General features: G+C 51.5%; 1 protein-coding gene across 1 annotated transcript in view; it reads right to left on the minus strand.

Moving 5' to 3' along the window:
* LOC103819171 (voltage-dependent N-type calcium channel subunit alpha-1B) overlaps positions 1-12,186 on the minus strand; it is a 91,524-nt gene extending 79,338 nt beyond the window's left edge. Inside the window, exons 1-3 of the mRNA XM_050981029.1 lie at positions 12,107-12,186; positions 10,138-10,227; positions 6,422-6,631 (exon numbers count right to left, since the gene is read on the minus strand). Coding sequence (XP_050836986.1) covers positions 6,422-6,631; positions 10,138-10,227; position 12,107 — 301 coding nt within the window. The 5' untranslated portion in view covers positions 12,108-12,186. The remainder of the gene's footprint in view (positions 1-6,421; positions 6,632-10,137; positions 10,228-12,106) is intronic.
* Between the last annotated feature and the right edge of the window lie 508 nt (positions 12,187-12,694).

A 12,694-nucleotide genomic window follows, 5' to 3' on the forward strand; every position in this document is an offset into this window, starting at 1 on the left:
GGTTGAGGAGCCAGGAAGGATCCCTGCAGGACGTGCTGGAGAAAGAAGAGGACTTTGGGAAGGGCAGCCCCTGAGTGAAACTGCAGTGACCCAGTGCTGAAACCTCCTCCCCACAGTGCCTAAAACTATCCCACAGTCCCTAAAAGCCATCTCACAATTCCAAAAACCCATTCTACAGTCCCAAAAACCCATCTCACAGTGCCAAAACCCATCCCACAGTGCCAAAACCCATCCCACAGTGCCAAAACCCATCCCACAGTCCCTAAATCCCATCCCACAGTGCCAAAACCCATCCCACAGTGCCAAAACCCATCTCACAGTGCCAAAACCCATCCCACAGTGCCAAAACCCATCCCACAGTGCCAAAACTATCCCACAGTCCCTAAATCCCATCCCACAGTTCCAAAAACCCATCCCAAAGTGCCAAAAACCCATCCCACAATCCCTAAAAGCCATCTCACAATTCCAAAAACCCATTCTACAGTCCCAAAAACCCATCTCACAGTGCCAAAACCCATCCCACAGTGCCAAAACCCATCCCACAGTCCCTAAATCCCATCCCACAGTGCCAAAACCCATCCCACAGTGCCAAAACCCATCTCACAGTGCCAAAACCCATCCCACAGTGCCAAAAACCCATCCCACAGTGCCAAAACTATCCCACAGTCCCTAAATCCCATCCCACAGTTCCAAAAACCCATCCCAAAGTGCCAAAAACCCATCTCACAGTCCCTAAATCCCATCTCACAATTCCAAAAACCCATTCTACAGTCCCAAAACCCATCTCACAGTGCCAAACCCATCCCACAGTGCCAAAACCCATCCCACAGTCCCTAAATCCCATCCCACAGTGCCACAAACCCATCCCACAGTGCCAAAACCCATCCCACAGTCCCTAAATCCCATCCCACAGTGCCAAAAAGCCATCCCACAGTGCCAAAACCCATCTCACAGTGCCAAAACCCATCTCACAGTGCCAAAACCCAACCCACAGTGCCAAAACCCATCTCACAGTGCCAAAACCCATCCCACAGTGCCAAAACCCATCCCACAGTGCCTAAAACTATCCCACAGTCCCTAAATCCCATCCCACAGTTCCAAAAACCCATCCCAAAGTGCCAAAAACCCATCTCACAGTCCCTAAATCCCATCTCACAGTCCCTAAATCCCATCCCACAGTCACAGGGAGCTCTGGTCCCACCTTCACCCCATGGCTTTAGCCAGAGGAAGAGGAGCCCAGCCCAGCCCCATCCCTGGGGCCTCGTGCCCTGCAGCAATGCCTGCAGCTGCTCCCCCAGGATGGGTTTTAGGGACTGTGGGATGGGATTTAGGGATTGTGGGATGGGTTTTTGGGATGGTGGGATGAGTTTTTGGCGCTGTGGGATGGGTTTTTGACACTGTGGGATGGGTTTTTGGGACAGTGAGATGGGTTTTTGGGACAGTGAGATGGGTTTTTGGGATGGTGGGATGAGTTTTTGGCGCTGTGGGATGGGTTTTTGACACTGTGGGATGGGTTTTAGGGACCATGGGGAGGAGGTTTCAGCACTGGGTCACTGCAGTTTCACTCAGGGGCTGCCCTTCCCAAAGGCACAGCCCTGGTCACTCTGCACCTCCACGGTGTCCCCAGCATGGATTTTGAGGGGCCCTCAGTGGAAAAATCATCTTTGCTGCTACCAGAGCTCAGTGCTGCCATTGCAGAGTTGGTTTCTTACAGAAATCTCTTCTTTCTCAGAATACTGGCAGTGGTGGAAAGGAGTGTGAAGAGATGATAATGAAATCATGAAACAGATGCATGAAATATATTCCTTTATAGCCAACTGCAGCTTATTTAACCCAGGTTCTGTGCTTCAGTGAGCAGTGTCCATCTGCAGCATGAGAGAAATCCTATTTGGCCCTGGAGTCCTTTCCATACAGAGAAGGAGAATCTCTGATTGAATTTGAGGATAATTACAGGGGCATGAAGTACAGCCTGTTATTAATCATACCACGAGAATTCAAAGAATTCCTCATCAGTGCTTTCAATAAGGCCAAAGAAATCCCAGGCCTCTCTCCAAAGCTCCTGCAGTCCTTTTTCCAAAGCAGTTGTAGAGATATGGAGCATCAAGCACAGAAAGCTAATCAAAACAATTCAAAACAGAAAAGTTAAAAGAAAAGACCAAGGGGAAAATAAATCAATGCAGAGCCGTAGGCTTTTACCAACTGTTCTTTAAGTAAAATTAATTTGTAATGTAATTAAACTTCTCCCCAGAGGGACAGGTATAATTGAATTAGAGGTGCCTGGGTGGAGTTGCAGGGTTTAGCAGCTCCTTTCCTGTGCTCCTCTCCTGCTGCTGCAGTTCACAGAAAGCCTCCTCAGTCCATTCCTGAGCACCTTCCCTGAAACCACATCGTTGGAATTTTTCATTTCTCTCTTGCTCTCCATCCCACCAGCCAGGCCCTGCTCCTCTGCATTCTGGGATCTCTTTCAGGGCTGGTTTGTGGAGCCCCTGCCCAGGTGTTTCCCCACTGACAAAGGCTGTGCAAAGGCTGGGAGGATGCTGAGAATTTCCTCCCCAAGTTTTGGTGGGTTTCTGCCTCCCCCATGAAATGTCAGGCACTGGGACCCCCACTCCCAGCCCACACCAGAGATCCAAACTTGCTCCTGACATTACTGGGTGTTATAGACAAATGCAGAGCTCCTGAAACGTGGATCCATCCCTAATTCCAACCTGGTTTTTGTCTTCAGCTGGGGTAGATTGGAAGCCTAATCTGTGGCCTCTATCTCAGATAAGTTTCCCAGCTGGAGGTGAATAATTCCCAGAGACAGAACCAGCCCTTCCAGCCCTCACTGGAACATTAAGAAGTTTCCTGCTCCTGGATTTCTTTGTGTTCCCTTGGAAAAGTCACTGCAAAAGGTGCTCCCAAAACTGAGTTCTGTAAATCTGTGACCTTTTTTTGAGTTGAAAGACTCCAAATGTAGGATTTGTTTCCTAAACATTTAGTCCTAATTCCAGAGGAAATCCTGATCTTCAAACTTTTAATTACTCTGCCAATCTAGCTTATTATTTCTTGTGGAAAATTGAGGTAATGAATAAGCAAGAGTGACTTCTCTGTATGGTCTGTCTCTCTTTTCTGTTGAAATCTTGCCAAAAAAAAAAAAAAAAGACTTGAAAGAAATTTCTGTCTTTATTATACATCTCTCATTAGAGCTCCATTACCAGGTGGCATTAAATATTTCAACAAATATTAATAAGGAGCTTTTGATGTCAGAGCAGTCAGTATTCCTGACTGACCTCTTAGGTCTAGTAAAAAAAAAAAACATCAAAAGTTTGCCTTCCTTGTAATAAGGAAAGACCTGAGGATCTGAGGCAAGAAATATTTAAGTATCTAATTTAGAGAGAAATCAAGGCAAATTAGGTAGATAAGGATCTTTAAAGATCTAAGCCAACATTGTTAGACTGTTGGAAATATTTGAGGTTTTTTACCAGTCTTCTGTTTGTTTTTTTTCAGAAGTTTTATTTAAATTTTCATCTGGTCAAGTGCTGAATAACAGATTTGCTCCTGGCCATTTTATAGGGTCATGAATGGCTTTTTCTTCCAGGAACAAACCTCATCCCATCCCTTCAGAAGGAAAAATTATTTCATTATCAGCATGAGGAATTGCCAGGAGTTTTCCAGCTCTAGGAGTCCCAGCCTCCAAACTTCATTAAAATAAACAAAAAAGCTCCATCCCTCACCTCCCATATTTTTTTAACCAAGCTTTGTCAGCGAGTCTGTGACCTCATGGAGACACCATTTCTCATTCATCAGAGCAATTTAAGAACCCAAACCTCATATTTCAAAAGCACTTCTAGACTCTCTGAGCTAAACCAGGTGACCAGAGGAATCAGCTAAAATAAAATCTTTTCACAAATACAGGATAATCTTCCCTCTGGGATTCTTTCTGTCACTTAATGTCACAGGAGGGCACGGTGACACCCATCCCATGCCATCACACCCTTCAGGGAGGGCACAGAACCAATAAAGAGCTGTGAAATTGAAACCTTCTAAAGGCTCTGGCAGGAATCACAGCACGTGTGGGGGCTTAGTGCCTGATTCCATAAACACTGGCAGGATTTTTATCTCCCAGGCCATTCCAGCTGCTGGTACCCCAGGAATGTCAGAGCTGGCAGAGCTCTGAGTGTGTCCCCACAGGAATCACCCACGGGTGCAGATCCGCTGCAAAGTGACACAAATTTCTCTGGACACAGGTTAGCCAGAGAATCCTGTTTTTCCAGGCATCATTCCCCTTCCTTTTGTGCATGCTGCTCCTGGACAAACCCTTCTGCCCCATTCCAGGACAATTCCTCCTGCCCCATTCCAGGACAAACCCTCCTGCCCCATTCCAGGACAATTCCTCCCGTCCTGTACCAAAACAATTCCTCCTTCTGCCCTGTTCCAGAGCAATTCCTCCTGCCCCATTCCAGGACAACTCCTCCTCCTGCCCTGTTCCAGAGCAATTCCTCCTGCCCCATTCCAGGACAATTCCTCCTCCTGCTCCATTCCAGGACAATTCCTCCTGTCCTGCACCAAGACAATTCCTCCTCCTGCTCTGTTCCAGAGCAATTCCTCCTGCCCCATTCCAGGACAACTCCTCCTCCTCCTCCTCCTGCCCTGTTCCAGAGCAATTCCTCCTGTCCCATTCCAGGACAATTTCTCCTCCTGCCCCATTCTACAATAATTCCTCCTCCTGTCCCATTCCAGGACAATTCCTCCTGTCCTGCCCCATTCCAGGACAATTCCTCCTGCCCCATTCCACAACAATTCCTCCTCCTGCCCCATTCCAGGACAATTCTTCCTGCACTGTTCCAAGCTTTACAGCTGATTGAATCTCAACTTGGAACAACCTTTAGGATAGCATTCCTCTCTCAAACTAACACCCTGGTGGATTTTTTCTGAATCGTGTGATTCAACAATTTGAAATATGATTTGAAAGAGAATTGAGATTGTTCGGTCTGGAGAAGGGAAGCTTTGAGATCACCTAAATATTCCCTTTCAGGACCTGAAGGGGCTGACAGGAAAGGTAAAGAGAGACAATTTACAAGGGCCTGGTGCCAGGACAAGGGGAACGGTTTCCCACTGCCAGAGGGCAGGGATAGATGGGATATTGGGAAGGAACTCTTCCCTGTGAGGATAGGGATTGGAATGGAATTCCCAGAGAAGCTGTGGCTGCCCCTGGATCCCTGGAAGAGTCCCAGGCCAGGTTGGACAGGGTCTAGTGGAAGGTATCCCTTCACAGGAGGTAGAATAAGCTGGGCTTTAAGCTCCCTTCCCACCCAAACCATTCAGTGATTCCAGGAGTGGTGGGTGAGGAGAACCAAGCCTTGAGGGACACTGAGAGCCAGGACATGACCGTGGCACTGCGGGATCAGAAACACCAGAGCTGCTGAGGGAACAGGAGTGGCCAGTACTCACAGAGTTCACAGGATTACCAGAGCCACCAGGTTGGAAGAGACCTTCAAGATCACCAAATCCAACCCAGCCCCTGTTGCCCTGATTTTTAAAGATTTTCTGAGCACTTTGATGTTTACATTCTAGTAACAAACTTTCTCACACACTTTCTGTAAATACCTGATTGTTTTGTATTCTTTTATGGAGGAGGAAAAATTTGATGGACTGCTGGTTTGTCCAGTGTCATTGGAGAGGTGGCACTGTCACCCTCCAATCCACTGTCATTTTTGGAAATCTATAAATGTTGGAGTCAGAAAATAAACTTCCCTTTTCTTCACCTTGAGAGCAGCGGTGTGTGCGCTCGTGTTGTTTTGTGTCCTAGAGTGACAAGCCCCAACAGCTCAACTCAACCCTGGCACCCAGTGCCACATCCAGGCTTTGTTAAACACACCCAGGGATGGGGACTCCACACCTCCCTGGGCAGCCATTCCACAACTTTATCACCCTTTCCATGAAAAACTTTTTCCTGATATCCAACCTGAATTTCCCTTAGCACAGCTGGAGGCTGTGAGCTCTGGTTCTGTCAGTGCTGCTGGAGACAGAGCCCAGCCCCAGCTGAGCACAGGCACCTTTCAGGAGCTGTGAGAGGGATGGGGGCAGCCCTGAGTCTCCTTTTCTCCAGGCTGAGCACCCCCAGCTCCCTCAGGGGTTCCTCTCAGGGTTTGTGTTCCCAGCCCCTCTCCAGCCTCATTGTCCCCTCTGGACGTGCTCGAGTGTCCCAAAGTCCTTCCTTGTTGGTAAAATGCTGTAGAACTTACTTGAATTATAGATAAGAATTAATAAACATCTAAGCCTGACCAGGAAATATTGTCTTGAGAGTTTCAACCCCTCTTGTCAGAGGTAGAACAAAGGAGCCAAAACCAGCAGTGAGGGGAGCTGTGCAGAGCGATAAGGTCACCCCTGAGTCTCCTTTTCTCCAGGCAGAGCACCCCCAGCTCCCTGCAGTACTCACAGAGAGCAGTGGTCAGCTTCTCGGGCTGGTCATAGTGCACCATGGCCACACAGAGGGTGTTGAGGGCCACCACGCAGAGCACGACCCAGTAGAAGCTCTGAGCCTTCACCATGCGCCGGATGAAGAAGCGGAACATCTTCTCCTTCCTCCTGAAGTAGGACGAGCTCTCGTTCTTGCCACTCTTCAAACTGGCACGGGCAAAGGGAGACCCTGGGACAGAAAGAAGAGTCACCACAGCCCAACCCAGCAGGGAAAAGGCTACAGGGGGTTCCTGGGCACACAGAGCCTCTCCAAGCACCAGAACAGCTCAGCAGGAAGCTGGGGGTGTTGAGAATGGGCTGAGCAAGGGCGTCTCGCTTGTAATGAGGGATGAAGGCTGGGCTTTTGAAACTTCATGGGTCAATGCCTAGCTCCACCGTCTAAACTGGGCTTCCAAACTTGGCAGCAATCCTGATTGTCCCAGTTAGACTCATCACTTTTTCCTGGTGACAGGGACAGAGCAGCAGGCCCAGGGTATTTCTGCCCACAGTGTGGAGCACGTCCTCGTGGAGCTGGGTAGGTGCAACAGGAAAGCTGGTCCCTGTTTTTCCTGCTTCAAGGACCAGTTAGTAGGGAACTGAGTGAATTCTCCTTAATTTACTCTCCAGCCTCAGCTATTTCTTTAGCAGAGGGCTCAACCTGCCTCCGTGCATTGGATTTTGGGCTCAGCCATTCATTTGTCTCAATTCTGCCTCTATCAGCTCCATTTCCACTCTGGGCTGAAATCCTGGCAGAGAGCCAAGGGTTTCAACAATAGGGAGCTGATGGAAGAAATGATTCCTGATGCCAGCTCTCCCTCTGGGGTAGAGGCACTGCTCAGATGGAAAGGCAATCTCAAGCTGATGCTGAGGCAGGAGAAATCAGGAATAAGGGAATAAATACATGGACCCCTTGGGGCTCCCCTGCAGCAGCCAGGGAAGCTGCTGCAGGCAGGGGAAATGGTGATGGTGCCAGGCTGGCCACAGTCTGTGCCAGTGGTTTGGGACAAGATATCGGTGCTGCCCTTCCCCACGCTGGGATGGAGCATCCCAGCAGGAGGAGCAGGACATGTCCTCGTCCTGTCCTGGAGCAGGTGGCTCTCCTGGGCTCAGTGACATGAACAGAGAGTTCTGGCTTCAGCAGCCAAATCTTGGAGTGTGATCACCTCCATGTCAACACTTGGAGGGGGTGGGAATCTCACCCAGCCTCGTCCTGCCACATCAACCACAGCAGCCAGAGAAAGGGTGAGGCATCCAGATGTGACAGCAGCAGGTTCTCCAAGCCTCACAGCCCCACACAAGTGTGATGTTCCCCCGTGGAAAGTGAGCTCTCTGCTCCATTTCACATTTCTGGCCATCCACCAGCACTCCAAAAGCAGAGCTGGCCTTGGCCAGGCTTTGAACAAACTCCGTGCTGAAAAAATCAGTGTGTTCTTCTGTTGGTTTGAAAATCCTGCCTTTGGCAGTTTGGAAGAGAAGAAATCACAGTGCTCCTCCTCTGCTCTGCTTTAAGACAACAAGAAGAGCCACAGTTTGGGATTTAGGCTGCTTCATATCACAGCACTCCTTAGCAAGTACAGAGCTCTCAGATAGCCAAACCCTCTGTACTCCCAGACTGGCAAAGGAACAGTGCTGCCCTCTCATTCCTGTCTGCTGATCTTCCAAAAATGCAAAGCAGTGATATTTAAACTGCTCCAACATGGAAAACATCCCCTTGTCCAGGCTTTGGTGTCTGGGAATCAAGGCAGTGCTCTGTGCCTGGTACAGCACAGAGGGTGTGAAGCCAGTGGGAGTAGAAAGAAAAGAACAAAAGCTAAGAACAACTGCAGAGAACACCCTGGGAAGTGTTTACCACTACAGAGCTTCATACTGCAGCTATCAAGGTGCTTGTGCTTGAATTAAAGTGCAACATTTTCAGCCAATGGCCAGAGAGAGACCTGGCAAAGTCTCCCCCACCCTGAGCTGCATCTTCACGTGGCACTCAGGGATTATTTGGTAGTTCTTCCACACTCCTTCTGCTCCCGTCTGAACACATTACAGAAAACCATCCAAAACCCCTTTTCTCCAAAACAGATCCTTTATGTGTAATTGCCCATGTGATCTGATTGTTTATGCTCTGCATTCCAGCCTCTTCACAAGCCTGCAGAAGTAGCTGCTTAATCCATTCCTCCTTTTCTGCCTCGTTCCATGAATCAAAATCAAAGCCACTTTTCCCAAGTGGGTGAAGCACTCACAGGAGGTGGAAAGCACTGCTGTTATTTTCCCTGCCATATGCTCCTGAGACAGTTCCCAGCTCTGCCTCGGATTATTCCCGAGCCCAGATGCTCCATCATCCGTTGCCACCTGAAATGCTGAACTCCAAGATCTGTTGGCATGGCATTGGCTGCCCAGAGCCTGGAGGGACTTGGATTTGGAGGCAAAGATCTCATAATTATTGCAACCGTGAGCAAATATTCCAAAAATGACCATTCCTTGTTATCCATGCAGGGATCCGAGAAGAAACAACAACAAACCAAACCAAAAATGCACACAGGCTGCTGCATTTTTGCCCTTTTTCAGCACCAAACCTCTCCTGGAAGTGGCAGCAGTTTCACCTGCAGCCCAGGGGACTGTGGCAGCTCAGTGCTGGTGTCAGGAACATGCCAAGCCACGCTCATTTTCTGCAACCAACTCTTCCTTTAAAGGGGGGAAAAATAAATTCCAGCAGCAGCTGTGATCCCTGGAAACATCAAGACCAACTTTCCAAAGGGCAGCTGAGGCACTCATGCTGTGCAACAGCCACGGACACGGATTCTCAAATGTGCTGTTTGTGCTGCTCCTCCTGTGCATCCAGGATTTGCTGCTTCGTGGGGACTGGGCTGCCAAGACATTTCTTTGGAAGATAATGAGAACATCTGCTGCTTCAGCAGCAAAACAGCCTCCAACAACAGGCACAGGATGAGCAAAGCACCCGACTGCAGAGCAGCAGGAGAGGCTCTCCCACGGCTCAGAGGGGTTTGGCTCCAGCAGCTCCCTGAGGTGGGTGCTGGGTGCCCAGAGCCTCCCCTGGCAGCCCAGAGCTGCCTCTGCCTCCCCACCTGGGCAGATCTCAGCAGGGAATCAGCTCTGGGGGCTGCAGAATGGGCAGCACCTCCTCAGCCTGAGGATGCCACATTCACCCCAGCACCGCCCCACGGCGCAGGATGCCCTGCTCTGCGCTGGATCTCCAGATCTGGCTTTAAAATCACTTAAAGATCTTCCTCTGAGACTAGAATGAGAGAATTGAGGCCACTGCCCAGCACCTCCCAGGGACCACTCCCACAGCAAAGGCTGGGACACTTTAGCTGGACCATGGGACTGTGGCCACTTCTCTCCTCCCTCCAGCAGTGTTGTTTGGCAGATTTGGGGTTCATTAGCATGGATGAGCACGTTCCAAGCAGAATCCCGGGTGGCCAGCCCAGCAGGGACTGTCCCAAGGCTTTGCAGGGCTCTCCCAAGGGTGCAGCATGCAGGAGCTGAGGCAGACAGCGCAGGGAGAGGGTGAAGCCATGGAGCTTTTTGCTTTGGGAAGTCGAGTGCTGCTTCTGCAGCAGTGAAAATTCATTCTCCTTCAGGAAACTGCAGCTTCTGGAGCAAAGGAGCCTCTCCAGAGGAGGAAACATGGCATGGACAGGTTCAGGTGGAGATCGAAACCTCGGGGGATGCGAAGCCAGTACTCACCAACGGAGCAAATGTCTGTGAAATGGTCCTCACCTTCTTCTGCATGAATCAGGTCATTTTTGCTCTTCTTTATTGCGGCTCTTTTCAACACTGCGTGCAAATTAAAGAGAAAGTGTCCCGTGAGGATGCAGAGTGGATTCTCTCTCCCCCTCCCTTCACTCTCCAGGGCCAGCATTTCCTTCCCAATGCCAGCTCAAAGCTCTCCCACTGGGGTACCCTGGAGCAAACCAGACAACCCACAACCTTGCAGGGCCTCTGCACGCCTCAGTGCCAGGGTGCTCCACTCCTTTGCCCTTCCAGCTTTGAAGGTTTGCCAGGCACAGCTCTGCACGTTCCACTTCATGCAGCAGATGCAGGAGGGTGGGGTGGGTCACTGCAGCTGCACTTTCAGCACAGCACAAAGGCTGGGCAGGGACACTGGAGCTTCCTGAGCCCCACGGGGCTGGGAGATGAGTGCTGCCACCCCTGGAACCACCAGTGCTGTTCGCAGCAGGCACTGTGAGGGGGTCAGCATGTACAGAGCTCGGTTTACCACCCAGCCATGCCTCGAGGAGCAGAAATGCTGCGTGGAAAAAGCGGCCACACATCAGTGAGCAGCCTCTCAGCAGCACCCGGTGTGCAATCCCTGCCCTCTGGGGACGTCGGAATTCTTTGAAAACACTTTTTTTTTTCTCCTCCAAAAGCAGCTTTTAGTGGGGAGGGCAAACATCACTACATTTACTCCAAGAGGGAATGAGAGCTCTGCACTGTCCACCCAGAGCACGGGGGGTGAGGCAGGAGCACTGAGGACGCTGCTCCCAGGACCACCTACCTGCAGAACCTTGAGAAGTGGCAGAAAAAAAAAATCACGTTGGTACAGTTTGGTGACAGCTTCGAGACAGACAGTAACTAAAGCAGCACTTTCTATCAGCAGTAAGACACCCCACGGTGTGGTGATACAGACTGGTCTGTGGGCACACACAGCAAAGCCACTCACGCTGCAGAGACTGCCCCGGGGAGGCTCCTCCACAACATCCCCTCACCCTAATCCTCTACAGAATTCCTTTCCCACACTGCACGGATTGCCCTGCCCTGACAGAGACGTGGATGCGCTTCCTGCTCCTACGGGCTGTGCTTGAGTCACTTCAAGGGATCACCCAGAGCAGAGGGGAGGATGCTCTGAACCTGCGGTCTGGATCCATTGCTTTGCACTGTTTGTGCTCCTTGCTGCCCCACCCAGCTCTCGCTGAATCCTCAGTCCCAGCAATGCCAGCTCGGGGGTCCCTCAGGCTGAGTCTGTCCCAGTTCACTCCAGCATATCCAGGGCCATCCTCAGCACTGGAGCACAACCAGCACTGGGATTCAATCTTTCCAACACTCCCTGGCATGAACTGAGCAGCTTTTTATCTCCTGCCCCAGAAAACTCCTCGGTGTGTTTGGCAGTGAGGTTGTGCCATCTCTCCAGGCACGTCCCTTTGTTTTGGGGACTCAGGATTTACCACCATAGACTGTGGGCTGCTCCACACCAGTTGCTCCAAGGCTGGGAACATTCTCGGGCTCCTTTCGCTTTAGGATAAGAGGAACCTGAGTATCTCTGGGTCTTTACTCCGTGCCTTGCACCCACCTCGAGTTTCTCACAGCACTCAGCCTCGCAGACTGCTCCTCAGACACAAACTCCAGCGAAGCCTGGCAGCCCTGGCTGTGCCCAGGAGCCGGCCAGGCTTCCCCAGCTCACACACACCCCCGCACACAGAGCAGGACTGGCACGCACACCTCAGCCCTGACCTGCAGCCCCGGCTCCTCCAGCCCCACATCCTCCCCAGCGCAGGTCACCGGGCCGGCCGAGGCCTGGGCAGCACCTGCAGAGCCGCACGGCCGGGAGCCAGGCAAAAGCACCTGGGCATGTCACCGGTGACCTGGGCACGGGGCTGCGGCGGGGAAGCTGCCCCTGGGTGCCACCTAAGCCCCTGGTGATTTGCAATCCACTCACTGTTGTAGCTGCTGCCGCTGCCAGTCTCTGCCGGCGCCGTGCCTTGAGGAATCGGCCCTTCCGAGGCGGCCCTCCCTGACAGTGAATGGGAGGAGAAAAAAAAAGAGGGGGGGGAGGGAGGGGAGGGGAAAGGAGGAGACATGGGAGGACGAAAGATGGTCAGAAAAGGGAGAGGGAAGAGTCTTTAACTGAGCTTTGAGTGGCTGGCGCATCCTAAGAGCTGTCGGGGCTGGAGGCACAGGGGGAGCATCCCCGTGGCCTCGCTGCTCGGCTCCTCCGGCCGTCCTGCCACGCCGGGCTCGCACGTCGGAAGGAAGGATCACCACACCCTGTTATGTCTTACTGCTTACAGCTAACAGGGGGCTCAGTCCCTTGGTCAAATCCGTTCGGAGCCCTGCCTTCTCTCGGTCAGCGCATTCGCTCTTCTCCATCCTTCTGGCAGCCTCTACCCCCTGCACACACAGCCAGCCACCCTCGGCAGGGCGTGGGCACCGACCCCGAGGGCACATCCCCATCCCGGGCCGGTGTGGGGTGTCCCATAACTGCTCCTCAGCCACCTGCAGCCTGCAGAAGGGGCTCTATGGCCGG

This window comes from Serinus canaria, chromosome 17, assembly GCF_022539315.1.
Source record: "Serinus canaria isolate serCan28SL12 chromosome 17, serCan2020, whole genome shotgun sequence".
In the NCBI taxonomy this organism is placed as follows: domain Eukaryota; kingdom Metazoa; phylum Chordata; class Aves; order Passeriformes; family Fringillidae; genus Serinus; species Serinus canaria.